This window comes from Pholcus phalangioides, unplaced genomic scaffold (assembly GCF_987345545.1).
Source record: "Pholcus phalangioides strain wild (caught in Gottingen) unplaced genomic scaffold, Ppha-v1.0 ptg000042l_1, whole genome shotgun sequence".
NCBI classification, from domain to species: domain Eukaryota; kingdom Metazoa; phylum Arthropoda; class Arachnida; order Araneae; family Pholcidae; genus Pholcus; species Pholcus phalangioides.
In genome coordinates, this window is record NW_028301628.1 from 6807066 (window position 1) to 6834883 (window position 27818).

At 37.2% G+C, this 27818-nt stretch overlaps 1 protein-coding gene across 1 annotated transcript in view; it reads right to left on the minus strand.

Annotated features, from left to right (window-relative positions):
* Positions 1-27818, minus strand: part of LOC149064380 (BAI1-associated protein 3-like) — a 462395-nt gene that overhangs the window by 276016 nt on the left and 158561 nt on the right. Inside the window, exons 3-5 of the mRNA XM_089254699.1 lie at positions 14235-14309; positions 6494-6661; positions 1524-1590 (exon numbers count right to left, since the gene is read on the minus strand). Coding sequence (XP_089110825.1) covers positions 1524-1590; positions 6494-6661; positions 14235-14309 — 310 coding nt within the window. The remainder of the gene's footprint in view (positions 1-1523; positions 1591-6493; positions 6662-14234; positions 14310-27818) is intronic.

Consider the following 27818-nt stretch of genomic DNA (forward strand, 5'->3'; position numbering starts at 1 on the left):
TAATTTTTGCTAATTTTTTATAGGTTATTAATTAATACCGCTTATTATATACAAATGTATTTTACTGCTTTTGTACTCATTTCTAAATGGTAAAAAAAATATATTGGTCATTTTTATTGAAATATTGCCAATAAACGATGAAAACAAGGCATCAATCGTGTTCATTATTTCTGCATGAGAGTTTTCGATTTGCATTTTCCGGTACTAGTAATAATAATAAACACACACACAGAAGAGAATTTTCGAAATGATGAAAAATAAGATTAATCATCAACAAGATCAAATAAAAAGAAAACACATAGAAGTTAATTTTATAATAACAAAAATTTAAATACAGAAACAAAAGAATCAGAATTATCACTGTGGGGTAAAATCCACCCCTATCTGGGGAATAGAGAGGTTAAGCGTGGATTCACATCTACAGGTACTCACCGTGTTATGTTAGACACGGTATACATTCTTTAACATAACAATTTCTGTCTGCGTATGTGCAGCCTCAATACGGTAGATATGACGTTCATTGGTTTTATGTTAAAGAATGTTTTCCGTGTCTGACACGACACGGTAAGTGTCTGCAGATGTGAATCCACCCTAATACGTGTACACACTTTGCTGTCACAGCCAAAAATTTGTTTTATTACTTTACTATCAGGAATTTAGTAAAGTAACACTGATTTTGTTCTCAAAAATGTTTTAGTGATTTTAAAGACATTTTGGGACGCTGAATCCGAATCTGGCGTTGGCTTTGTCAGATTGGCTCCAATCTCTGAGATAAAGAGAAAATTAAATTTCAGTAGTAATATCATATGAGTTACATTGAAATTGGGCTGAATGTGAATCAATAATGAACTTAATATAATTTTTTTGACGTGAATATGTCTTCTAAATCGCCTGACGGTACTGGAGTATTCGCAAAAAGAAATGCTTCGGGACGAAATTCTTTAAATATAAACACTCATATCTCAGGAAGTACCCAACGTAAGTCAAATGCAATGATATCGTCAGATGTACATGGCAAAGGGGCACCTAATGCCATCGATCTGGTTTCAATATTTCTCCCCATCTGGGCACAAGGCCCGCTACCATGATACCTAACACACGATTCAAGGCACAAAAAAAAGTATTTACGTCTGAACTGGCAGCCGTGTCTACATGACACAGCTGCCACATTTTTTTTCCTTTTGAGAAGTGCAATTATTACACAGAAATACCTTCTTTCTAGTGATTCGATGTCGCAAATTAGCTGTTGGAAATTAGAAAATCGTGCGAAAACTACGTGGTAGTGGTAGAAAAATATTCGATGACGGGATGAATTTTTGCAATTGTCTAAGAGTGTCTTGAAATTTACTATTAGCTAGTGCTAGTGGGCGTTTATTCATCCTTATTTTTGTCGGTAATTTTCATACAGCCAGGAAATTTTTTTTTACATATTTTATCGATGCTTTTGTATACTGTACAGAATCAAATTGTTTTACGTAATTCACACACACACGCACTATTTAAATATTATAATAACCACTAACCGTTTGGATCCTTTGCTTCCAGATCACGAGCTTCCATCACCGTCACATTTAGGACAGGTATCGGAGGCTGAAATGAAGTATGTACCGCTGTTACTTTGTGAAAGAAATGCAATAGCTACAGCAGGGCTTGACAAATCTCGTCAGTTCGCCAAGAAGACTAAAAGAATTGGCATCGGTGCTCAGTTTTTTCAGAAATGATAAAATCGAAGTCCGAGAACAGCACAAAATTATCTGAAATTGTGCCAGCCTGTCTGCTAGCGTGGAAAGATGCCCTTAAATCACAGACAAGCCAACGATTTCACTTATTTTGGACCGATTTTGTCGGAAACATTTTTTTTTTTGGTACCTATGAAATTTCGCTGGTGCCTAATATATTTTTGAGATTTGTAAAGCCCTGAGCTATAGTAATTTTTTTTTACAATAAACAATCAGAAGTTCCAAAAAATTCTGGTACATTTGTGCTGGTTAGGAATACATTACAGTGAAACCTAGATATGACGTTCTGCTGACCAAAAAAAAAAATAATACCGTTTCAGAAAAATTATGGTTATATCGAAGTTAAAATGTTATAAGGCAACATTTTAACGTTGCCAACAACAACGTTTTAACGTTTGCATAGCTGCTGTTTCGAAACGCGCCAGCGCGTTTGCGTTTCATGTTGCACCACGCATTCTTTCATGACAATTGTTTGTATTGGTGTGTACTATCACCTCTTGAAGCTTTTCCCATCTTTTCTGAACCATCCTGTCGATGAACTCAGCCCGCAAAAAGCAGCAGGGCCAGATGATCTTGTCATCAGATCGCTGCTGTTGCCATTTTTTTAAATTGACGTTGTTGGTACAATAAAAAAATCGTAAAAAAAAAGTAAAGGACATCGTTGTATCGAAAGGAGTTTAACGTAAAACTATCGACCCTATTCCACAAAGATTTGAAAATATAAAGTTATAGAGGGATTTGTCGTTGTAGCGAGGTTTCAACTGCATAAAAAACCATATACCACTGATTATGCAAAGAGTATAATGCAAACAACCTATCGAAAATAATTTAATTCAGGCCGAACGCGTACGCTGTACTTATACAAATACATCGCCACAACAGGTAAAATGCCCAACGAGGTGGCTGAGAATATGCGTAGTTCGTGGTGGCAAGAATGCGAGGAATTATTTTATTTTAATATCAGATTTTTTAATGCGATTGCCTCCCTTTGTGGGTACTTTTAAAAATGGTCATTATGGATTACATGAATGTGGCTTTAGTTTGGATATGGTATAAAATAAAATAAAACAATGTTTTCATGAAATTTCGTGAATATTTTGGCAAACAAATATTGCTAATTTTATATGTAAAATCAGTAAAATTAGCATATTTTCAGTACCCCGCTGCTAGATATATTATTGCACACCAAAACTACTGCTTGTACCTTGTTCTTCACACAGATTATTGCTATGACATTTTTCTGTGCATTGAACTAAAAGTTTTAGAATAGAATAAAAATTTTAGAGACATGACTGTTTATGCCAGGGTGTCCTCTGTTCAAGGGCTGACATAATGGTCAGTCGCACCAGGGACAAAACTCTGTTATATAAGCCGCATGCACAAGGGGAAGAGATCTCAGGCGTATACGCCGTGGACAGTGTGATTGCTTGCTATGGTATCGGGGGCCACAAACATTTTGACGGGATTCATCAACTAATTAGCAAAACTATTTATTAAATTAAGTACTAATTACTAATGAATTATTGACTGAACTCGTCATTTCTTGGAAACGAATATTAATATGCTTTCTCCTGGACAATGAAATCAGCGCAGAAAGGAACTGCTTGTTGATCCTTACTAGATAGAATTATTAAGAGTTTCTGTCAAAGTCGGGAGATTCACTCCGCAAGTCTGCAAAACTGAACATGGAGACATTTTTGGGGTTGACACATCTGATTTCTTCCGAGTTCCTCTGGTGCTCATTAGATCCAGAGAATACAGTGAATCCTTTATGTGCTGCCTTAGGAAAATTTCCACTGATGACTGGATTTTGGACTTCACTTTCTTCGTGGTTGTGAAACTTTTCCTAAGCACTTCGCGATAGAAATGTGGTGTTTTTTCTCAGATTTTTCAAACGTGCTGAAATTTTAATTTTCCTGTGATTTTCCTGGTTGAGGTTTTTAAGTTGCTCGCAGCTCGGCCAAGTAATTTTTACGTGCTTGACGCATTTTTTTTAGTTCTGTTTTCACCACATATTTTTACTGATTGACTGTGTGAGGTATATGCATTTTCTCAGGGCATAACGAATCCATTAACTTTTGTAAGCTTTCCTGCAATTTCTTAGTTTTCGAGAAAACGTTTTTATCATTTTCTTTTCTTTCACAGAATTACGAATGTTAATAATCTAACTAGAATTAAGAATGTTGTTACTTCTCATAAAACGTTTGAAGTTTATCAAGCAAAAAATAATTTTATATTTTGAAATTTGTTTTTCTGAATTTCGTGCAATGATCTAAGTTTCTTTTTTCTAGCTAAATACTTGAATGACTATTTATACCAATAGCCGACAGCACATTAGTTGTGAATTTTTATGGAAAACGTACTGGAAAGGAATATTTTTGGGGACAATTTACTCGTTGAGATTGACATCACTAACCTCCGATGACTGCGTGTGAAAATCTGCTACTGTTACTCCCATAACTCTCACAGTAGGTTTGTGAAATAAATCAATCATGCGCCTGTGCGTTTAAAGAGGTTTTGTGTTTGTGTGCTTAAAATACAAATTGGTTTTTTCAAATCAGAAATATTTTTTTTTCCTACATTAACCACAGTTTCGTCAATCGAAACTAATATAAAAAATATAATAGTTTTTCCATCTTGTCGCGGGGCGCACAAAATCACCTCGTTTGCCACCCCGGTTCATGTAAAAAAATACGCATTTTTCGTAAAAGTGCTTCATATTTTCATTCTAAAATCGTGTAAATAAAAAGGTTTCAAATATAGCGCATAGTTTTTAGTTCATTGCACAGTCAGAACTGATATCTAGAGATATTTTGAAAAATACTTGAGAAATCGAGTTTTTCGTGATGTGAAAAAAACAAAACAAATTTTCAGAGAACGCAACCAAAGATTTCATTTTCAGACTATAAGAGCATTAAATTCATTTCACAAAATTCTCAATAACTTTGTTTCTAGATATTGTAGGGATGAAAAGATAAAACAGTTTTGGATTATAGAATAACTTCACTTTTAGAGAAACACATGAAATTGATTTCAAAATTTTTGGCGAAATTCATCATTCGAATGTGTTAGTCACCTTAATATCATTTGATTTTAATTCTCAAATAATGTTATTACAAATTTGAAGCTGTACGGAAATATCTTCAAAACATAGGAATATAAGTATAAAAGGAAAGAAAGAGTGAGAGTGTGTGTTAAAAATAATTATGAACATTTGGGGAACATCCATTTTTATCGATTGGCCAATTAGACTTTCAGAATGTCGCATGCTATCTCGAAATAATACGAGTGGGTTCATTTATCTTCAATTAAGAACAGAACCTATACAGTTGGTAAATATATAGGAAACATAAAGATGTATTTTGCTCAATATTTTCAGCACAAAAGAGGGAGTTACACGGAATAATTTTCATTTGCAGCGTTCGTTTCTATTCCATTGAGAGGATCTCGTTTCCCATTCAAAACTAAAATATTCATCCTCATGTTATAATAAATAGCATGTTCCCTCGGAGGGAAATGAACACGTATCCATTACGGACGTTTCCCTCGTGCCATTTACCAGAGAAAATAAATTTCATATTATCTTCTTCGCAGCAAAAATGTCTTTTACTTACTCTTTTTTACTGTCTTTTTAGCCATACAAATAACAAAAATATATTGTAAATGCCGGAACCGAATTACTGATGGAAGTTCATTCGCTATGACTGATATAAATGAGCATCGATGCTAAAGAAATTCTGTGATCTGAAGTTAAATTACCCTTATATGCAATATGATTTCGAATGAATTTTCTCCACCAGTTGGAATTTCATGTTTTTTTTTTGTTTTTCGAGTTTCTATCATAAACCTCAAAAAACAACGACTTCCATAAAAAATTCATTCTTGCAAAAAAATTTGATTTTTTTTCTGATCTTTTTGATTTATTAGAAAAAAACATGTCTAAAATGTAAAATATATTTATAACTAAAAAATGACTTACACATTTTCGTTTATCTATCCAAATATTACATTTTTATAGTTGATTAGATTTAGCAGATACAATTTTAGGTTTCCGTTTGCTTAATGTATATGATATTAAAGTATAATGTAAGTACAGGAAACAGGAAAAAACAGCGATAAATGCGGCACAAAAACCGTTTCACCGCATTTACCGCTTTTTTTCCTAAAAATTTCCTCCGTTTTTTTTCGAATTTGAATATTCAGGAAATATTGCAGTTAGAAACGTGGGAATTTTTTTTTTACTGGGATCAGAAGAGACAGAGCAACATCTTTCTAATCGAAAGTTAGACAACAAGGGAATGTATAAAAGTTAAATTTTGTATCTCGATACATATACGACCTCTAGGGAAATGAATAACGTATCTGAGATAGACATGCTATTTGGATAATTTTTTTAAGTATGCTTCTATAACGAACAGTTCAAAAGATAAAATGTGTTTAAGTTGTCAACTTCACATTCTGTATAATAAGGACTGTTTCATGGCACGCCGGAATCGTTACCAGCTGTCATGCGTGACGTCATTGCCCTGACAGAACCGAGTGCAGTGTGTGAACACCTTCTAGAGCAAGTGCTTTAGAAGGTGTTGAAGGAGGCCTTCTATCTCTAGGAGGTGCTGATCGAGCACCAGTGGATGCGTGAATGAGCACCATGCTTACGAGCAACAGGTTGAAGATTCCTGTCACAAAACTCGGTTTGTTTTTTTGTTTTTTTTTTCAAATTTTCACAATCCGATCAAGTTAAAAACACTGTGTACCTTCTCTTCTTCAGCCACCGTCATCAACCTGTCGTGTACTTCTATCGTTATTTTGAATGCATCTTGTGCGTAGTCGTACAGATCTTGCGTATAAGCTGCGTAACCGCTGCTGCTGGCGCCTAGCTTATGGCGTATCGTGTACAGCACTTCGACGTACAGGTCTTCCCACTGACAAAGAAAAAACAAATTAAGTTGAGAATTTCGATTGAAGAGAGTTGCGTGAAAAACAATAAAATGTTCATACGATGTTGAAATATATACGGTGTTACGAGATTTTCTTTCCAAGAGGAATAAAAAAAGCACATTATTGATACTAAAATAGACGATAGAGAAAATGTCAGCAATGAAAAGGAAATTAAAGTGCGATAAATTATTTTACTCTCAAAGTAATAATTGGGAGAGGTTTCGAAATTAAAATTCTCATGCGGTTCCACCGTTGAGAAGTTGCCAATGATGAAACACTTACGTCTGCCTCTCTCTATTATACCGAAAGAAATTTACTCGATGATATTTAATTTATTGAGGGAAACGATGGTTAATTTTTTTTTTGATTTCTGCCAATTTCTAGACCATATCTTTTTTAGACCTGAAAAAAATCGATTATTTTAATCATCGATATCCCGACGAATTTTAACTCGAATGTTATGAGAAAAGTTCAAATATGGATAGGGTGTCCCATAGATAGATAGATAGAACCGTTCACAACCCCGGACTGATGCAAAGCACATTACTTCCGTTACCTCAAAAGAGGCAGAGTTGTGTCGGAAAAGTTAGCAAATATTTACAGTGGTGGCTCCCCTTGCTCGTTAGTTTCGAATCACTCTCGTCGTTCTCCCCATTAAGACAGCCAGCTCGATGCAACGTACAATACATTTGACTCAAATGGACAGCTGAACCAATTGACTAGGGTGAAAAATTGCACGTGCGCCCAGTGGCACATAAAGGCCGGAGACCACAGCCAGGGATTTTGAAAGAAGTGTGGAAAAGACTTGTGGGCAAGAAAGAATAAGCTGGCATGTTGAAGTGAGGGTATTCCATAGATTAGTGTTTTTTAATTCAGAAAAATATTTAATTTAAATTTTTTTCCCGATGGAGCACGATGGACGAAAGCAAATCTGAATGACTGAATGAATCTATTCTTCAACCTCTTCTGTGCCCGAAACATTCGTAAAGCTTCAACCGGCGAATCGTGAAAAAAAAAATCATAAATAGCCTGTTAATCGTACACCCTGAATTTCATAGGACCCTGAATTGCATATTTCCAGTAATTGGCTTTCGCCCGACGTCCTGTATCAGCAAGAAGTTGAACTAGTTTTTTCTCCTCGTACTAAAAAATGAATCCTCCTTTCTGAGAACAACTTTTCAGCCCACACCGCATTGAAATACACCGATTCCTTAATTTTTTAGGAATTTTTAAACTATTTACAAATTTATGGGACATACAGTATTTTGCTCGCTATCGACGGTTAACATTATTGCTATGACACATATTTTCATTTAAGAATCTGTATCAACTTTTCTCGAATGAACAACGATTTTCGAAGAATCGGCGTCGACATTTTCAAGTCGTAGAGTCAAATCACTCACACTAAACGATTTTTACCTTCCCAAAGACTCAAAAGTAGTGAAATAGACAAATTGGGTCTGAGGTTGTTCTGTTGTCGAAGGGAAAAAAATGATACATAGCCCGAAGGGGAAAGTTTTCGAGCAAATATCAGAACCGGCGAATGCGTCTCGAACCATGCATTTTCTATCTCACGGTGAATGTAATTGAGTTACAGGGTTGGTCGCGTAACAGCTAGTTCTTATAGGTGTACCGATATACTGTGAGAGAGTGCTCTTCTCTTTACACTCTCTCTCTCTCACTTCGAGGAGACTTCTTCGAAATGGAGGTCTCTTATTCCACTCGTCAAGATAGTTAAGAAAACAACCGAGTCAATTTGTCTTTTGCTCGAACGGCTGACAAATTTTCTCGTCAGTGTGGAACTTGTGAAAACACAACCGCTTCTGCGAACTATAAAATGATCATTTGTGATCATTGCTGCTCGAATTCGTAGAAATTGAGTAAACGCCCATTTATTCGAGTTTCGAAGTTTTAAATGATTTTAAAATATTAACATTTATGATTATTTTAAGGTTGGTCTCGAGAAATTGTGTGTCTCAATTTGAAAATTCCATTTATAAATACTATATTATATTATAGAGAATCAAGTATCATATGAAAGAGGCCTTTGAAATTGTGACAGCTATTGTTCAAAAAACGCCTATAAAACAAACATCTCACAATACCATCCCCAAAAAAAAAGCTCAACTTGAGCTAAACATTCACTGGTAAATCACGTTCTTATTCCTACGATCGTTTCCGCAATATCTTCAGGCTGCTAGTTAGGATTTTGTAGATAAGATAGCTACATCTACATTGTTAAACCAACAGTATGTAGATTTTATTTACTATCTCCCAAATTGTCATTTTGTCGATGATGCAGCGTTACCTAGCGAATATAATTGTAACTATGTTTCTCAAATAAAACGATCTGAACGTCATATGATATTTTTATCTCCTGATTTGATGTTTCGTTCATAAAAAATATTATTTTACAGATTTTTTTTTTTGTCTTCTGACTTTTTGTTGTAAATGTTAAAAACGTTTAAAGCTTTATTTGTAGATCATCATAAACAAATCATTATTTGTCTAAGCGTACTGATGTATCGGCAGAGTATTGATGAGGGAGGGGGTTATTGGAACCCCCGATAACACCAATTATGGTTTTCATATATGTTGTCAATATATTGAAATTCGCCGTTATTATTGTTAGGAACCATCGAGTCAATTCTGACTCTTGATGATTCTATAGATGATGGCTCTCCACACACAAGTTCGTCTGGCATTCACAGCATATTTCAGTTATGCTAGCTTCATTCCTGTACTCTGCAGCTTCTCCTCTATAAATCTGGTGCTCTGGTTGCCTCTCCCTCTTTTTCCTTCCACGCATTATCATTTTTGCTAGTGAGCCTTCTGTACGCATTATATGACCAAAGTAATATAGTTTCTGTTTTGTGATTTTAGCTTCTAGAGCAGTGATTCCCAACCGATGTGCCCCGGCATCCTAGGGTGCCACGATATCGGCCAAGTGGTGTCGCGAAATATTATGGAAATGAATCAAAAAATATTGCGTCAACTTAAAGTCTTAAAATGAATTAAGTCGTATTAATTACTCATTACTCTCATGCATGACAGACGTATCGGTTGAGTCGCCATCTGGTGGCAATGCCAGCAATGTGAACTTTGGCCCGAGTTAGGTCCAGCTGCCCAGCGCGCATGAGGGGAGAAGAGGGAATAGGATTCGTTGGCTTCGTAGTTTAGTGGTCTAGGGCACTCACCCGGCAAATGAGAAGACGTGGGTTCGATTCCCCGCAAGACCAGTTGAATTTTCTTTCTTGGATTTATCTTTGCATCAGCCAGTTCCTGAAACTTCCGTATCGAAGAAGTCCGTATCGTATAAGATCATGCGGAATATCCTCCGATATTCCGCATGATCTTATGGCAGTTGAACGTGACCTATCCAAAGCCTGTGCTACACGCCTGTCACTAGTGCTACCACGCGGGTTTTAATCTCTGTCCTCTTCCACCTGAAGTGAAGAACCTCCTGTACTGCATCTATAGAAACGGGTTTTCTTCCTCTTCGAGTACGAACAGCCAACGATCCTGTGGTTTCAAATTTCGTTATACTGAGAAGTTTTTTTAACATTCATTGGATCTTTTCCAATCCTCTTCCAAGTTCGATATTTCCGTAGCAGTCACTACGCGATTTCTGTTGTGGTAAAACAATTTGACCAAGAAGGAGGGATCGTCATTGTGAAGCGTACACACATTGAGAAACAAGATCTCCGCGAATGTTTCTAAGTTTTATAACAGCTGCTGCGTGACATCACATAAATTTACGTCTACTACAGGTAATCAAAATGAAACGTTTTCTGGTGGCGTCACGTGCAACTAATATTTTCCCCCGAAACAAATTCTCATCACTTCATGAAGTCCGACACAAGATTTCACCCTTTTCTGATGACTGGTTTCGCTTGTAACCTTCTTTCAAAATAGTATATATATATTATAGGGTATTTTAATTATGGACGCCCTGTATGCATTTTACGTGCATGCAATATGAATATTTTTCCCATACACCCAGACCCTTAACCGGGAAAATGACTGAAATTGACGAATGTCGATAGAGCACGCTTTTCAACTGGGTGGTGTACGCATCAAAAGTGAAAAATAGTAAAGTAAAAAGTAAATGTCTTTGTATATATTTGACAAAATGTCCGACAAGATAGCACTACATTTGTAGCGCTGAACCAAATTTCTATGCAAATTTCAAAATTTACTCTCTCCTATTGTTATTCATTTGCCAGTGTGACGACATCTAGTAAATATAACTGTAACGAATTTAATCAGATTAGATATTACAGTAGCGCGTGTGAATAAAGTTCATGTTTCAAAACTTGTATCTGTGTGTTTGGTGAAATGTATTGAATATATCGTTAGTTGTGCCCCTTCCTTGAACTACTCTTTTCTTCAAGTTATTTTTAATCCCGCTATCGAGAGACAACATTACGGCTATAGGAGAGAGAGAGAGAGAGAGAAGCAATTTTCATTTAAGAGCCCGCAAGAATTTTTGTCGAATAAACATCAATTTTCGAATAATCGCCCATTGAGGTTTTAGAAGAGAAGTCGTACAAGTCAAATCACACACACAAAACGATTTCCGACTTTCATAAAAGCTAACAAAGAAGTGAAATAGACAAGGTGGATCTGTTAGCAGGGAAAAATGATACACTGCCCGAAGGAGGGTTTTCGTGCAAATATCAGAACCGGCAAATACGTTTCCACTCATGTATTTTCTATCCCACGGCGAATTTAATTGAGTCACATCAACACCGAGTCAATTTGTCTTCTGCTCGAGCGGTTGATAAATTTTCTTGTCAATATGGATCCTGTGAAACACATTTGCTTCTATGAATTATAAAATGATCATTTGTGATCACATTGCGGCTGTAATTCACGGAAATGAGTAAACATCCTTTCATGCGAATTTTGAATTTGTGAATTTGAAAATATTAGTAGTTGTGATTATTTATTTTATGGTTTTCTTTGAGAACTTGTCTCAGTTTGAAAATTTCATTAAAAATATTATATGATAAGAATCGAGTACTACATCACATGAAAGCATGAATGAGGGCTTAAAAATTGTGACAGCTATTGTTCAAAACACCTTATGCAACAAACCTCTCACAAAAAAAAAGGGCTCAACTTGAGCTGAACATACACAGGTATCGAGTTCTTATTTTTACGATCGCACCCTTGGGCTATTAGTTAAAGTTTTGTCGACAAATGGCTTTACACCTGCATCTCCAAACCGACAGTGTGTTGTTAATTTAAATGCTTGCTCCTTCTGGTTGTACTCCTGTTGCTTGTGTGCAACGTCATCCAGTGAATATAATTGTAACTACTTCTTAGAAAAAAACTAGACTGTATCATGCTTGTTTGAATTTTTCTCATTGTTTAATGTTTTTACGCGTTCACAAAAATATTTATTTTTAAATAATTTTGTTTTTTGACTCTTCCTTTAAAATGTTGAATTTTCACAGAGTTTTCTTTAATCACAAATATGATTGTAATATTTTTATCGTGATGAGACTGGTCATGAATGTCTTAAATGTTAGTGACTTATGGCAGAAAGGCCAAGAATCACTGAAGTTGTGAATAAGCTTATATAATAATTGTTTAAATTCATTGATGTGTCGGTCTCAGTGTGAAGACCGAAATATACTGGAGACACCCAGGCTCTGTCGCAAGAAGCAACATAAGTACTTCGGGATCCGGGCATCACCGACGAAAGCAGGATCTATTGATACGTCAAGGATTACATATAGTGCATCATAATTAAAATTATAGATAGATTAAATTAGAGAATCAAGTGAAAAAAACGTCAAAGGTGCTATAATAAGCAATTACAGAAAGTTGTATAACGCATCTCATAGCAAAAAGGCGCTATCACAAGTTTGATCATGACCGTTGAACGTTATACAGAGCGCTGATCTCAAAAGAGCCTCACCTTTTTCATATTGGAGTAACACAATACAGGATGCTTCAAAAATCATCACCCGATTTGAAATGCGTATATTACGAATAATATTGAACACATAGGCACTTAAGATTAATTTTATATTACATGAGTAGTCGTAAAGTTTTTTACAAACCAAATTAAAGGTGCTCAATATCTCCACTTTGGGATGCACAGCATATGTCTATACGGTAGTCAAATTCATTTCCAAACTTATACAAGTATGTTTCCTTTTTTTTCAAATCGAGCACAACTCAGGTCCACTTAAGATGCAGGCCCCCTTAGATGCTGGGGCGCCAGAGACCATCGGGGGAGTGTTTGTTTTCAGACAGGTGTTTGTGATCCAAATGGAGGGGGGGGGGGGTTGATAACTTTTTTGAGATGATTTGTGCTAATTTTTCTGTCTATTTGAAACTTCACCAAACGTTTGTGTGTGTGTGTGAATGCGGTTTCATGTTCTCATTTATTTTTTCTTCCAGGATTGCAAAAAGAATCAGTTCAACCTGCCTTACATCGGAGGGACCCGCCATACCGCTATTGCTTAGATGTTGAGTTTTGAAAGAACCCTTTTTAGTGAATTTCTACATTACAAAATAAATTTGCTACTGACCAAATTTAATAGCTTCAGCGGTTTCGGTTCGACATGATTTCTTTATGTAACCTTTGTACCCCCCTCATGATTGAATTTCGAAAACTTCTTACTGAGTTTTTACATGATGAAATGAAACTATCGACAAAATTTCATATCAGTTTCGGCCTTGCGTGCGATTTTTCTATTTAACCTTTGAGCCCCTTTATGATTCCTTTAGGGGCAGAATTAAAAAAAAACTCTTCTTAGTGAGTCTTCACATGATAAAATGAAACTATTCATCAAATTCCATATTTATAGAATATCTGATTGGCAGAGCGATGATCGAGAGGTATGAGCTGTTATGGTCTCATCTATGGCACCAAGATATACGAGTGAGGTTTCAACAGTGTTTACTCTTCAGGAGTACGCAAACAGCCTAGTTAAGAACTTTTACATGTCCCGGGCATTTAGGGCAATCGTCCAGTCCTCTGACTTCCAGTCATATTTCTTTTCTAAATTTTTGCGATCTTAGAGATGGTGTGAGATGACTTAAATTGCCATCATCCCTATTCTCTTACACCAACCATGACCACACAACCACTACTGTATTCTATTGACAAAGAGATGATGGAGGGGTGTGAGCTGTTATAGTCTTATTTACGGCACCCCGACATACCAGTGAAGATTCAATCACGTAGTTGAAATTGAAATAGTGTAATTATACCAACTGTATAAAATAAAACCTCTCTTTTGCGCACACCAACGGGAGAAAAAAAATCATCAGTAGAAGAGGGGTGACCGCATCTGACGGGTGTCTGTTAAGAGGGGGGGGGGCTTCACTATAATAATAATTACAAATTTAATTTTGGCAGTTTTAATATTGTAAAATCTTTCTGGAAAACTATTTAGTTTTTAAATAGTGCTAGAGAGAGTGCTGGATTTCCCTAAGAAATAAATCGATATAACGCATGCATGCAAAAATCGATAACTGCCAGTGTATCTATACTAAAGCCCACAGAAACAATCTTTGTTATAAAATATAACTTACCTCCTTCCTGTCCATTTTATAGATTATCGAATGTGGTGTCCTCTCTTCACATGCTGCGATTTTTTCATCGTCTTCCTGTTGAAAAGTATAAGAAATTATTTAATCATTTTTGAAATTAAATGATGTTGAAAGTTTCTTTGGTGTTCAACCGGCAAGAGAGGTTCTTTCACGAGAAGCCACGTGACCACCACCTTCCAGAAACAGGGCTGTCGATAAGCTGATCGGCATTGCTGTCAAGACACTGTTTTTCTACTTCTGCCGACGTAGTATTGAAGACACCGAACAGGGGTTGAGCTAACTTGTTTATAGCGCAAAACTGAAAATAGGGCTGGCTAAAGTTAGAGGTGTACGCAAGGAGGGGCACAGGCGAAAGTGTCTACCCCTCAAGATGATCAAAAATTAAAATTACAGTATTTTTGAATATCTTCGTGTTTAAAATGATTAGAACATCGAAAAAAATGCATTTGTATGCTATCTTAATCAATTTCTGTAAATTAAAAATGTTTTTTGAAAAGTTTGATAACCGAGAATTCTCTGAAAGAAATTCGGTGCACCCCCTCCAAAGGTCAATCTGCGTACGCCCCTGGCTAAAGTGTTCGATATCACGTGGCGTAGGCGGAGCCAAGTGGCTTCTCGTGATGGATATGTTGTATTGGAAAACCGCACGATAGACATTCGTGACTTCTTCCGCAAGCAACAAACGACAGCGGGGTGGTCCCAACCTGTGGTTGCTCATGGGTCCGTGAGTACTCTGTAAGTAAGAGGTCCGCGGAATCATTTCCATTCACCGCCATTGCATGAATGACATATTTTTGCTGTGGAAACTGTTTTAATTTTTCAATTTTTATGATATGCAAATTTGAAGAAATATACATTTTGGATTTTATTGGGAACAAGTTTGGGAAACACTGGTATATGCTATTTCAGGATAACTGTCATCTATTGACCAAATTTTAAACAATATTTTGTTGCTGAATAAGAACACATTAATTAAGAAATATATCCCGATGTAAGCTCATATTACAAAAGTTTGCTTTATTTTAATGAACTTTCTAGAGTGCAGTGATCTTTGTTTACCGTTTAATGTATAAAAACTATAACTATTTATGAATAAAATTCAATTTTCAAACAATTTATGTAGAGGTGGTGTCTATAACGTTAAATGCTTCGGTCCGTAAGACTGTTTTGCATATTGCCTTCGAAAATAACATTAGACATATTGAATTTTTAAATATTGTTCCCTTTATGCTAGAAGTATGAATTTTCAATATTCTTGAAGGAAAAAGAACGCGAGAACGGTGTGGTCGTGTGGTCATAGAAACGGAATCGCGTTGCGGGGATCCGGTTTCGCACCCCCCCCCTCGCCCCATCAGCGTTACAGCGGTGGTCAGTTGAAGATGGTTTCCTTGAATGCGTGTCGATCCCCTACACGTTAAAGCTTCGCCACAGAGAGAAACAGAGTACAACGTTAAAAATTTATAAGTACTACACTTCATTCATAATCGAAAATATAGAGGCAGCACTAGTATCACAAACACATCTTACCACCGAGTGGCTTAGTGGTAAGATGTTCGTCTTCCACTATGGAAGTTAACCGTGAAGGTCCACGGACTTGAATCCGGTGAAAGAATATCAGAAAAACATAAATATTGTTCGATACATCACACACATACACACACTCCCACAACCATTCCAGCACAACATTCTTACCCGTGAAAGGTAGTAAACAGTAATGAATTTCCCAATAGCGATAGACCGGTGTTATGCTCGGTTTCAAGTAGAAGAAGCAGCAACAAATTTGGCAGACATATATGGAGCAATAAAATATATACCAAGTTGTTGAAAAGTGTGAGTTTAGTATTCTTTCACGAGAAGTCACGTGAACACGTTTTCGAAAGGAGGGTTATCAATAAATTAATCGGCATCGCAGCCAAGTCACTGTTTTCCTCACGCCAAACTCTTCCAAGCTGCCGTAGAATATACAAAAAAGGGGCTAGACTCCCGCCATTATAGCACCAAATCACGAAAGGAGGAGTTATTGAAATGACACCCCGTGACGTTGGCGGCACCGAGTGAGTCCTCGTGATAGAAGGATTGTACTCAAAAACTTCCTGATATATAGGCATTTACGGTTTCTTTCTCCAGCAACAAACCTAACAGACATGAGGGTTGTATATCAGCTAATTGGCATCAACGCCAAGTCAATGTTTTCTACGCGCCAAACTCCTCGACGTTGTATTGAAGGTGCCAAAAAAAGGAGCCGAACGAAAAAGAAAAGTGGCTAAAATGTTAGACATCACGTGATGTAGGCGTAGCAGAGTGACTTCTCGTGATGGAAAAATATTGTATTGAAAAACTCCCTTATATTAGACATTTATGTTGTCTTTTGAATAGCAAAAAAACTTGACAGACGTGTTTAGGACAATATAGTATGCACCAAGTTATTGAAAAGCGTTTATATGAGTCACAAAACAAGATGAGAAACACGTATATTTTTGTTTCTATCTCTTCAGTTGGGTGATTGGCTTTCCAGAGAAACTGAGTAATAATAAGTGTGATGACCATCCATTGCGCAAAACTGTCATGATCAGATAAACACACACGTATGTATGTTTATATATTGGGTGTCGACATCCCAATAAAAGTCTAGCTTTCCTCCAACCAGACAGATTTTTCTTCTTTCCTTTTTTTTCCCATCACTCCTCGGTATGAAGACACGAATATATTTGATCAAGCAATTTCGTGGTCCGATGGAGACTCCCAAAGACTACTCCTATATATATATATTTTTTTTTCTTATCTTCATGCTATCCTAAGCCTTATTTTGGTTTCTTATATTTATCTGTTCTTGCTACAGACTTTTCCAGGGGAGTTTCGGCGAACATTACAACGAGATCTGCTCTAGGATTTGCTTCCCTCCCTGGTAACAGTTTCCGAAGGGATTTATTCCTTGCGCACGAGGATATTATACAGAAGTCAAGGGATATTGTCTTGTATATTTTTACTTTCGACGTATTGACTCTTGGAAGGTTTATAGATAGTATGGCGTGCCCTTTACGTATATAACTTGAAGCCACTAAGTTATACATAAGGTTTGCTTTCCCGTTACACTATTTAAATCATTCTTCGTAAACCAAACAGCATCCTCCCTATACCGAGACAAAAATTGGAGCCGAATTAGCCCGTAACAAGGAGAAATGATCGAAGCAGTTTAACGAAGAAGTATCCGAGAGTATCCGGATTTTCTCGGAGGTTTGAAACAAAGTAGCTCGTTACGCTATCAAGTGAGCTTAATTTTGGAATTTTCCCTCAGCAGAGAAAGAATTCTTTCAGTACTGAGCGCGAGTTTTGGATTTCTCCGAAGCTTGTATTAAATGAAGCTCTTTGAAATGATATTCCGACAGTTTTGCGTAGTAACTTGTTAGTTGCATGCGCATTTTCTCTCGGTGATGTCTTGATATTTATGGAGATTTCAGCTTGGATCTACAATACACGAACACAGAGTGAACCAGAAACAACTGGAATTTTTCAGATTCATGAGATTGAATATAAAGGGTTTGCGATAAAATTTATATCAATAATTCGGAGTTTAACGATATAATTTAAAAAGAGTATCGGTCAAAGGGCACTTCCCTGGGGAACTCCGCTTAGGCCACCTGTCAAATCAAAACATTTTCCGCAAGATGGCAACTCCAGAACAGCAAACAACACTATGTATGCATGTAAAGATTGTTAGGCACCAATACAACTTCCGCAACCATTCCGACACAACTTACACATCAAAAAGGGTAAAAGAGTAGTATTTTTTATGGACATATTTTTTGCAGCCAAGTTTTCCTGTTGTGGCCTTTGCATTTGAATTTAGCGCATATTAGTCCGTTATAATGAGGTTCTACTGTATTAGCCTTTTGCGCTGGAGACTTTTGAGTGTAATTGGGCAGAGGCTTATGTACTCTTCCGAAAGGAATACAGCTTAACCCTATCTTTCATCGGCATTGATATCTCACTTTCTTGAGAGTGAGACTCTTCTTTTATTTCAGCACTGACCAAGCGCAAATATATCGTGTAGTTGATTTTTTTCCCTAAGGCCGGGATTACACTATAAAAGTTTGATAAAAGATCTTTAAAAAACTTCGAAAATCCAACCAACAAACGTATCGCTTACATTCGAGCGAATATAACTCCCCCTCACCCCCCCCCTTTTGCTGCACCTATTGAAAATCGGAAGAAGCCCCCCCAAAAAAAATAAAAAAATCGATGATGTATCTATAGATGATTTAAAAAACGTATTCACACACGTCACAAAAAGATATGTCATTTTATACAGGTTGCATACTGTAGGTAACAGAGTATGTTGCATTTTAATGGCGAATCGATGATCCTAGAGCCCTAGACGTATACTTCCAATTAGAAAAAGTACCCAAATCACGTGTAGTACTCAGATATGTCATTCATGTTGCAAGGGGTTCTATATAGTTATTAAAATAAAAATATTAGCTTTTCATAGCGTGCACAAAAACCAAATTAGAAATCTTTTTCACTGTCTCTCCTGATGCCGAAAAAAAATCCACTTTTCTAAGTGCAATATTAACTAAGATATTCGAATTCGAAAAAGTTGGAAAGTTGGGAAAAGACATTAAAAGTGAGGAAAATGGTTTACCCGCATGTATAATGTTTTTTTTTTCAACTTTCCTCCGTTTTCCGAATTCGAATATCGTAGTTAATATTGCACATGGAAACGTAGGATTATTTTGTTGGCATCAGGAGAGACTGTGAAAAAGCTTTCTAATTGGGTTCTTGAGCACCGGGTGTCCGTATAAAAAGTTAACACATTTTTATTTTTTAATAACTTTACAAAATCCCTTGTAAAACGAATGGCATATCTGAGTACTACACGTGATTTGGATACTTTTTCTAATTGGAAGTATGCTTCTAGGATCAACGGTTCGCCCGCAAAATGTCGTACGCACGGTTACGCATGCACCCTGTTTATATACAGAGAGTTTTAGTGATTTCTGCTATCCCGTGAAAGGTTTGAATGACGTAGCACAGGGTAATAGAAGATGTTACTTCATTACCACGAGTTTACTGTGACTTCCACCACTGTCTGAATCACATTCTGAACAAATACTTAACACTTCAGTGTATAAAGGGAATTTGAATAGAAAATTGAAGATTTCTTCTGGCTGGACAGCTGTTTAATGGCAATTATGTTCTTACATACGCATGCATTTCCAGAAGAAATGCCATCTATTGACCAAATTCTGCACGGAGTAAGTTTTCAGGCTTCAGGTGTATGAGGAATTCATGAGCGTGATAATTCGAGATTTCTTTCTGGTATTCGTGAGACAATATGGCCTGTTATACTCGAAGTAATTCCTTGCAATGGTCTTGATATGCGCGCACATGGACCTGCACATCTTTATCATTATTTTCTTTTGTGTTTTATGCTTAATGCACCATATTGCGTTACACCAACATGAAGGACAATGTGAGGTTCGTTTGAGCTCGTGCTCAGTATAAACGTCTAATGGTTTCTACGATTTGTAACAGCTATCATTATCCTAAATTTGAATTGTTCATGAATGAATGTTCATAAGTCGTTCTAGTGAAACTGATTAATTAATAAACTTTCAATAGCGTGAGATCAATAAATTATTAATCGTGCTCATTTGTCAACTCTGAAATATGAGGACACAAAAAAAAAGTTAGAAAATTTCCCCAACATCACGTGTTTAATTAACATGACTTCCACCATTGCAGATCGCATTCTGAACAAATACTCAACTCATCAGGGCGTAAAAATAATTGGAACGAGAAATTGTTTTATGGATGGACAGCTGTTTAATAAGCAATTGTTTTGGCATACGTATATAATAGTGTTTCCCAACCTGTGGTTGCCCGTGGGTCCATGAGTACTCTGTAAGAGGTCCGCGGAATCATTTCCACTCACCGCCATTGCATGAATGGCACATTTTTGCTGTGAAAACTGTTTTAATTTTTAAATTTTTATGATATGCAAATTTGAAGAAATATACATTTTGGATTTTATTGGGAGCAAGTTTGGGAAACACTGGTATATGCTATTTCAGGATAACTGTCATCTATTGACCAAATTTTAAACAATGATTTGTTGCTTAATAAGAACACATTAATTAAGAAATATATCCCGATGTAAGCTCGTATTACAAAAGTTTGCTTTATTTTAATGAACTTTGTAGAGTGCAGTGATCTTTGTTTACCATTTAATATATAAAAGCTATAACTATTTATGAATAAAATTCAATTTTCAAACAATTTATGTAGAGGTGGTGTCTATAACGTTAAATGCTTCGGTCCGTAAGACTGTTTTGCATATTGCCTTGGAAAATAACATTAGACGTATTGAAATTTTGAATATCGTCCCCTTTATGCTAGAAGTATGAATTTTCAATGTTCTTGAAGGAAAAAGAACGCGCGAGAAATGACGTTTGATTCTTTAGGGGCCATTCAAGTATTACGTAAGCAGATTTTCAGCCATTCTTGACCCCCTCCCGGTCAGCAAAATTTCGTCAGCAGCTTAGAATATTTCATATCTTTAAAAAGTGGTGGCTGATGACGTGTAGTGCATGTACGTGAAGTGAAACCTGACGTGAAGTTTTTTTTTGTTTGTAATGCTTGTTATGTGTAGTGCTGCCATCTTCAACCAGTTTTTCTAACTATGAGTGAAGTGTTATGATTGAATGATTTATCGTTGTAGGACTGTTGCTCTCTGTGGCGAGACTTTTTAACGGGGAGATCGGCTCGGATTTGCGCCTTGAAGTTGGGAACCACAGAAAACCAACTTCAGCCGACCACCACTGTGGGGTTCGAACCCGGATCCTCGCATCGCGAGTCCGTCACTATAACCACTCGACCACCACAGCGGCAATAACACAGCTCTCATTTAAAAATCTCTCATCCAAAATGCGAATTGTTCACGAGTGAATGCTCATAATATGCGACAAATTATTGATCTTTCTCATTTCAACAGTACAATATGGACAAAAAAGTTTCGAATATCACGTGTTAAATGTGACTTCCACCCAAGGCCGGTTCTGTACATTTTTTCAAGTGAAAGGAAAAATATTTTTTTGATGAAAACTCACCCCTTCGTCAACTGGTACTTTAAATAATCGACCTCCTTCAGTTGGCGCCTTCTGCGGCCGCGTAGTTCACAGGATTCTATAAATCCAACCCTGCTTCCACCACTGCAGATCAAATTCGGAAAAAATACTCAACATACGAGTGTGTAAAGACAATTGTGGAACGAAAAATGGAAGGTATTTTGGATGGGAATCTATTCAATAGGAAATTTCATTTTGACGAACGCATGTGATATTTTAGGGGTCTGCCATCTATTAGCAAAATTTTCATCAATATTTTCAAGCTGATTAAAATTTTTGTTTAAGAAATGTACTCCAAAAACAATACATTACATCCAAATTACAATAATTTGCTTTAATTTTAGTACATTTTTCAAAGTGCAAGGATTTCTGTATACAATCTGATATAAAAAATAACTTCTTTTCAAATAAATTTTTATTCAATTGCAATAATTGTATGCGTATTTTTTGAAAATTTTAGAGTTAACTGCTTCGGTCCGCAAGACTGTCTAGCATATATTGCCTTGGAAAATAATACTAAAGTGTATATCTCCCGAATTTTAAAATATTTACCCCCCACACACACAGTTCTCAGAATTCTCACGCTTATTCTATACGTAACACGTTTCCCAGGCTTCAGGTTACCGCCACTGATGTCTAGATATCTGTGGAAATATCAGCTTAGATATAGAATATAGTGGGTTGATCATAATTTGCTTTCAATTTTGAATATGTATTTCATCGTATCTATATCGGTTATAATTCCTGTTTTAGCCGTCAGAGGGTCTGTGAATCATCATTTGAGTAGAACATCCACCGAGTAAAAAACAGAGCCAATTCATAGTTTTTATCTACGGACTTTTCATTTAAATCAGTCATAATTCTGTGGTGTTTGGTCAGAACATAACTCCAAAACCTAATTTTTGAGATATAAAAATTTTCATTGCCATTTAAAAACCAAAAATAAAGCATACTCATAAATACAAATATCATACATCAGAATGTTGTTTAGCCATAAGCACGTATTTCTGCCTTTTTATCTCACTTCTAATTAGTTACAATTAGCAAGACTTACTTTTAGATCAAAAAGGCATTTTTTGAGGAAATCATGTCCTGAACACAGAATTATTATGTATATGTTACTTCGGGTGTTAAGTGTATTAACCGGTTATTATGGATCTGTTCTGCAGACATCTTAGCCATTATTTGAAAAGAAGGATGCACTTTTGCTGCCGGCCGTGAATTTTTTTTTTTTGAGACCACACTTGCTGCTACAAACATTGAAAAGCTGACCGTACTTTTGCTACTGCGAATTTCATTCTGAAACTACACTATTGTTGCTGCTGGAAATATTGAAAAGCTTTGAAAATATATTATCGAAATAGTTTTTTCTTCAGATTGTAGCACCATCCGTACCAATTCTAGCGCAATCTGTTTAATTTTTAACTAACTTTGAAATTTAAGCTGACTGAAAATTTACATCTTTCCCAAGCGCAATTGCAGCAAATATTGCATTCCTATCGTTTCCCGTTCTTTTTTCATTCATTTTAGTCTTGGGACCTATCAATTTTTGGACACTGTGTGTACCATATGAAAAGTCACAACAAAACTCTCTTTGCCCGAAAACATGTTTTTTGATAAGAATTTAATGTATCTCTCTCTTACACTGCATTTCGTTTCTGTGTTTATCGAACGTATTTGAGTGCACTCGTTATAACACTGCAAAATTGTTGCTGGTACATCAAATGTTTATTCAAGAAATTTCTGAAATATTTACATTTGCTCAGGGTTTTACTTTGGCGCAAAATTGAAAAGAATTTCGCAAAGAGCCCAACAAAATTGCTTAGAATTCATCGCGCCATCTCTTGAAACCTTACAGAAAATCCCTCGAAGACAAACTAACATAAAATACCAATTCTCGAAATTTCCTTCGAGAATTCACGATCATACAGCTGCTATATTAAACTTTTAAGCTAGAAAATGTCTTCAAATGATTGCGAACGTAAGTTTTATGCTCAAACTCAAGAAAATTTAAAAATATAAATTGTTTGTAAAAGCAACCGATTATTTTCAATACCTATTCAATTCGAATTTGAATGACTATTTCTATGAATAAAATTTATTCTTGAGTATCTATCAGTGAAGCTCTCTGTTCAAAATCGAGGCTTTGAAGAAGCCCCCCAGCGATTGATTATAACACTATATTTTTATTGCAAAATCCTTTAAATACATGTTTTAGTATTGATCTGGCCCCACTGGTTTTCAGTCAGATTTATATTTATAGAGGGCATAGCGGGGCTTGATCCCCATTTCGAAAAGTTAGAAGGGACGGGGAATTCCAGGAATGGGTAGTCAAGAAAACTATCAGAATTGGAAAAGGCTGAAAAATTTGTGTAGCCCTCAGGAGGTGCAATCATAAATCCGCCACTGCTTAGATAGCAAGCGATTAGGTTAGTGAGTTGCCAAGCGAGTGACCTAGAAAGTTTGCCAGCATGTGAGTGACTAAAAGAAAGGCTTCGTGAGGGATCAGAACGGTAATCAACCAAAAAAAGTGACCTAGAGAATGTGCAAGCATGTGAGTGAGTAAAACAATGCAAAAGAATGTGAGTGACCAAAATAGTGCAAAAGAATGTGTGACCAAAATAGTAATATCATGTGTGTGGTCAAAAGATTGAAGAGCGATTAAAAGAATGGAGTTGAAAGCAGAGTCGAATTCACGATGAGGCGTCTCCGGGCAAGGTGGGAGACTTTGCGGGCTATAGCCCAGGAAGAGGGACAAGAAAATTAAACTAAAATAGGAGAAGGGCGGCTAATTTATGTAGCCCAGAATCGACGAAACCACAAATCCGCCATTGTTTGTAGCTGGGGAAGTGAGCCCTAATTCGGTTTTCATCTGATCAATCGTTCGTCGTTAGAGGTATGGTTTTATTTTAAAGAATGCCCAAAATGTGTTCAGATATCACTCTGTACCAGTTTCGAGATTGAAAATAGTGTCACAAAATAAAAAAAATCTAGATCGTTATACTGTCCCTCTGTCTCTTCTCTGTGGCCATTTGAAAAAAATTTAACGTTTTTGAGTAGGCTGAGGTATTTGAATTCCAAAATCGAAAAATGTCGGGCAAAGAATAGTATAAATCAAGGAAAGAAGCATTTGGGAACATGGAATTTTTTTGTTTTCTTCGGGAGAGGCAGGGTGGCAACTTTCTAATCGGAAATTAGAGGACGGGGGAATTTTTATATTGTTACACACTTCAGTTTCCACTCTCAAAACTCGTACCTGGTGATTTCTGAACACAGTTTGAGCACTGTTTTTTTCAAATCGAAACCATGCCACTACGACGAACGGTTGATGAGATAAAGGTTGATTTAGGACTTACAGAACACCCTATATGTGTCCATAATTACAACTTATTATAAGCCTAATATCTAATTTGCATTTTTTAGTCATTGCTCGAATCCGAAAAAAGGGAAAAAAATGACCTTTTTTTTCCTGAAGATAGTAAACGGTAGATTTTTCTGATTCCATGTTCGCACAATATCCGTACTGGTGTGTTCTGTGTTCTACATTTTTCAAAAGTTAAACTTTCTCTCGTATACATAAAACATCATGTTTCCGTTTGCAACTTGTACCTCCGCATCTCTTGCCGTTTTCAGAAATTCACTTAGGCAATCACAGAAAAGATAGAGCCGTGAACGAGTTCTAAAACACTGAGGTTAACTGTACAGAGCGAAGATGCTACTGCCAAAGACCGAAGTTGGTCACTTCCCGGTTGACACGGCCAACGTCCGAAATTCCGGCTTTCGCCACACTTTGGCCGGCCCCTATATGCAGATCCCCTATACATCTCTGCATATGTATCACTAAGATATCATTAAGATTTTGATCGTTCAAAACGATCTTCCGATCGTTAGGGTTGCCATACCAAACTATAATAATTATAATTAGCTATGGCTCATTATAAATAGCCATAATTATCACACAAAAAAATGCGCCAACTGGCAATGACCCCTAGTCATACGGATCAATATAAGGATCAATGTGTAGAGGACGGCGAAAGCCAGGATTCCAAAGATTTGGTCTGGCCAAATTGCGAAGTGGTCAACTTCGTGCTTTTTCAGTAACAAAGGTAAGGAGCCATTCAAGTATTACGTCAGCAAATTTCAGCCCCCCCCCCCACTCAGTGTCAGCAGACGTCAGCAGCTTAGAATATTTCATATCTTCAAAAAAAGGTGGTTGATGACGTAAGCAACCTTCAGCACCCCCGTCATCACATATCAGCAAATCAGAACCCCCCGCCCTCGATGCTGACGCAATACTTGAATGACCCCTAAGAAGAAATTAAAGTTCAATGGAGTAATCACATTCATTGGGATACACAGCTGCTATTATACTGTTTTATAGATGCTCGAAAATATCAGTGGACACCCTAGCTGTTATAAGCAGGCCCGTCATTTAGGGGAGCCCCCCCCCCCCCCGGCTTTTGAAAATGCACTAAAAAGGGTATATATATATATACAAATATATATATACATACATACATTGAGTACATGTGCTTTGCCCCCCCCCCCCGGAAAAAGTTGAAATGATGGCCCTGGGGTTATAAGTGGTACAAAAAAGCAACAAAATGGCCGACGTATTAGAAAAAGGTCGAAACAAAATTCGAGTGGAGAAAAAAAAATCGGCTGCACTTCTGCGGAAAGACATTCAGTGACATGTTTGCCTCTCTCTTATGGGCTCGAGAAAAATCCATCTAAAAACACCGGATTATTGAACGTGCCGGATTAGCGCACGCGCGGATTATATATATCTCGATAGTGTCTACTATACTTATTTTTCTCATCGAACTTCTTCACACGGAAAAAGTGAACTCCTACCGCCATCTGGTTAAGCTTACCCATGAGATACCAAGTTATATCTGCGTATATGTTAGTGCCAAAGCCCGAAGTACGGCAATTCGCAATGGGGCTTAGATTCGTGAATTGGCTAAGAGTTTTGGCCAATGTCCGAATTGCAGAAATGATTCGGAATTTGGCCGGCTACTAAGTGGCCGGATAACTCTGGCCAAAGTCCGATATGCTAATGTAAGATTGCCATTAGGAGCCAAATCGATTTTTTTTAATCGTCAAAGTGTGATACATTGCTACATATTGAAGCTGTATCGGATTAGCTCCATGTGACGAGAGGAAAAACAAGTGAAATTTGAGAGAAAAACTATAAAAATTATTGTAAATATATAAATTTTTTTATGCCAAATTTTGGAAAAAAATGATTGCTGAATCGTGACTCCGGTTTGATGGGTTGCCATAACTGACATGGACATAAATATAACGAAAAACTACGCCGACTTGACGATGGATTCCGAATCATGTCTTTTGTTATCGGACTTTGGCCAGGGATCATCGGCCAAGTCCGGACTTCTGGCGGGATAATGTCTGAAATTCGGACATTTGCCGGGTCAATATTCAACGAAATCGACCAAGTCACGAAGCGGCTGGGCCCCGTCGTGAAGTGGCCAATTTCGTGCTTTGGCAGTAACATGTATGTATATTTGCTATGCAGGGCGCATAGCAAACGGGGTATGCCGTTGATCCTAGAGGTATACCTCAAATTAGGAAAAGTTTCTAAAAAACGTGTAGTACTCAGATATGCATTCATGCTTCAAGGGGCTGTATAGTTATCAAAATAAAAAAAAATTAACTTTTTTTACTGCCCGTGTGCCCTAAAACCCAATTAGAAAGTTGTTGCTCTGTCTCTCCGACACCCATTGTTTGCTATGCACTCTGTGTCTTTATATATATATATATATATTTTAAAGGAATTCGAAGAGAGAAAACGTTTGGGAGGCTACTCTAGTTTTAGCAGTACTTTTGTACTTTTAGTTTATGTAAATGAAGCAGTTCTTTTGTTCTTGAATCTCCGTTCCTGTGAGTGTCCTCATCCTCAAGTTCTCGGCGAAGAACCCGGAGAGATCCGCGCGACGGGACAAATCTGGTGACAGAGGTTAGACGAGGTGGGGACACGGTTGGCGCTGATCAATTGGAACTGGTAGCTGTGGTTACATGTGCGAAGGTTCGTTGTTCGGCCAAGATCGGGTATCGGCACCCCCGGCAATCGTATGGGACGCAGGAGTGCATACGGCTCCCCTCTTGCAGCGGGGTCGATTCTAGGGTTCGCCCGCTACACAGGCATCCTGGTCCCGCGGCGCTCGGCTAGGGTACGGATCGAAGTGACGGGTTGCGTGGCCGCAAGGTGGGGATTCCATCCCCGCCGAAATAGCCCAGAGCCCCGGTGAGAAAGAAGCATGGACCGTTGTGGCGAACTCTCTTCTGACATTCGGTGTGGCCAGTTGAGCACAGTGAAAGAACAACACGTCGTCCTACTCGGAGGTTGTCACGACGAAGTACTTCCATGGAAAGTGATGGCCGTTCCAGAAGCAAGAATCCCTGATGCGGGCGTGGA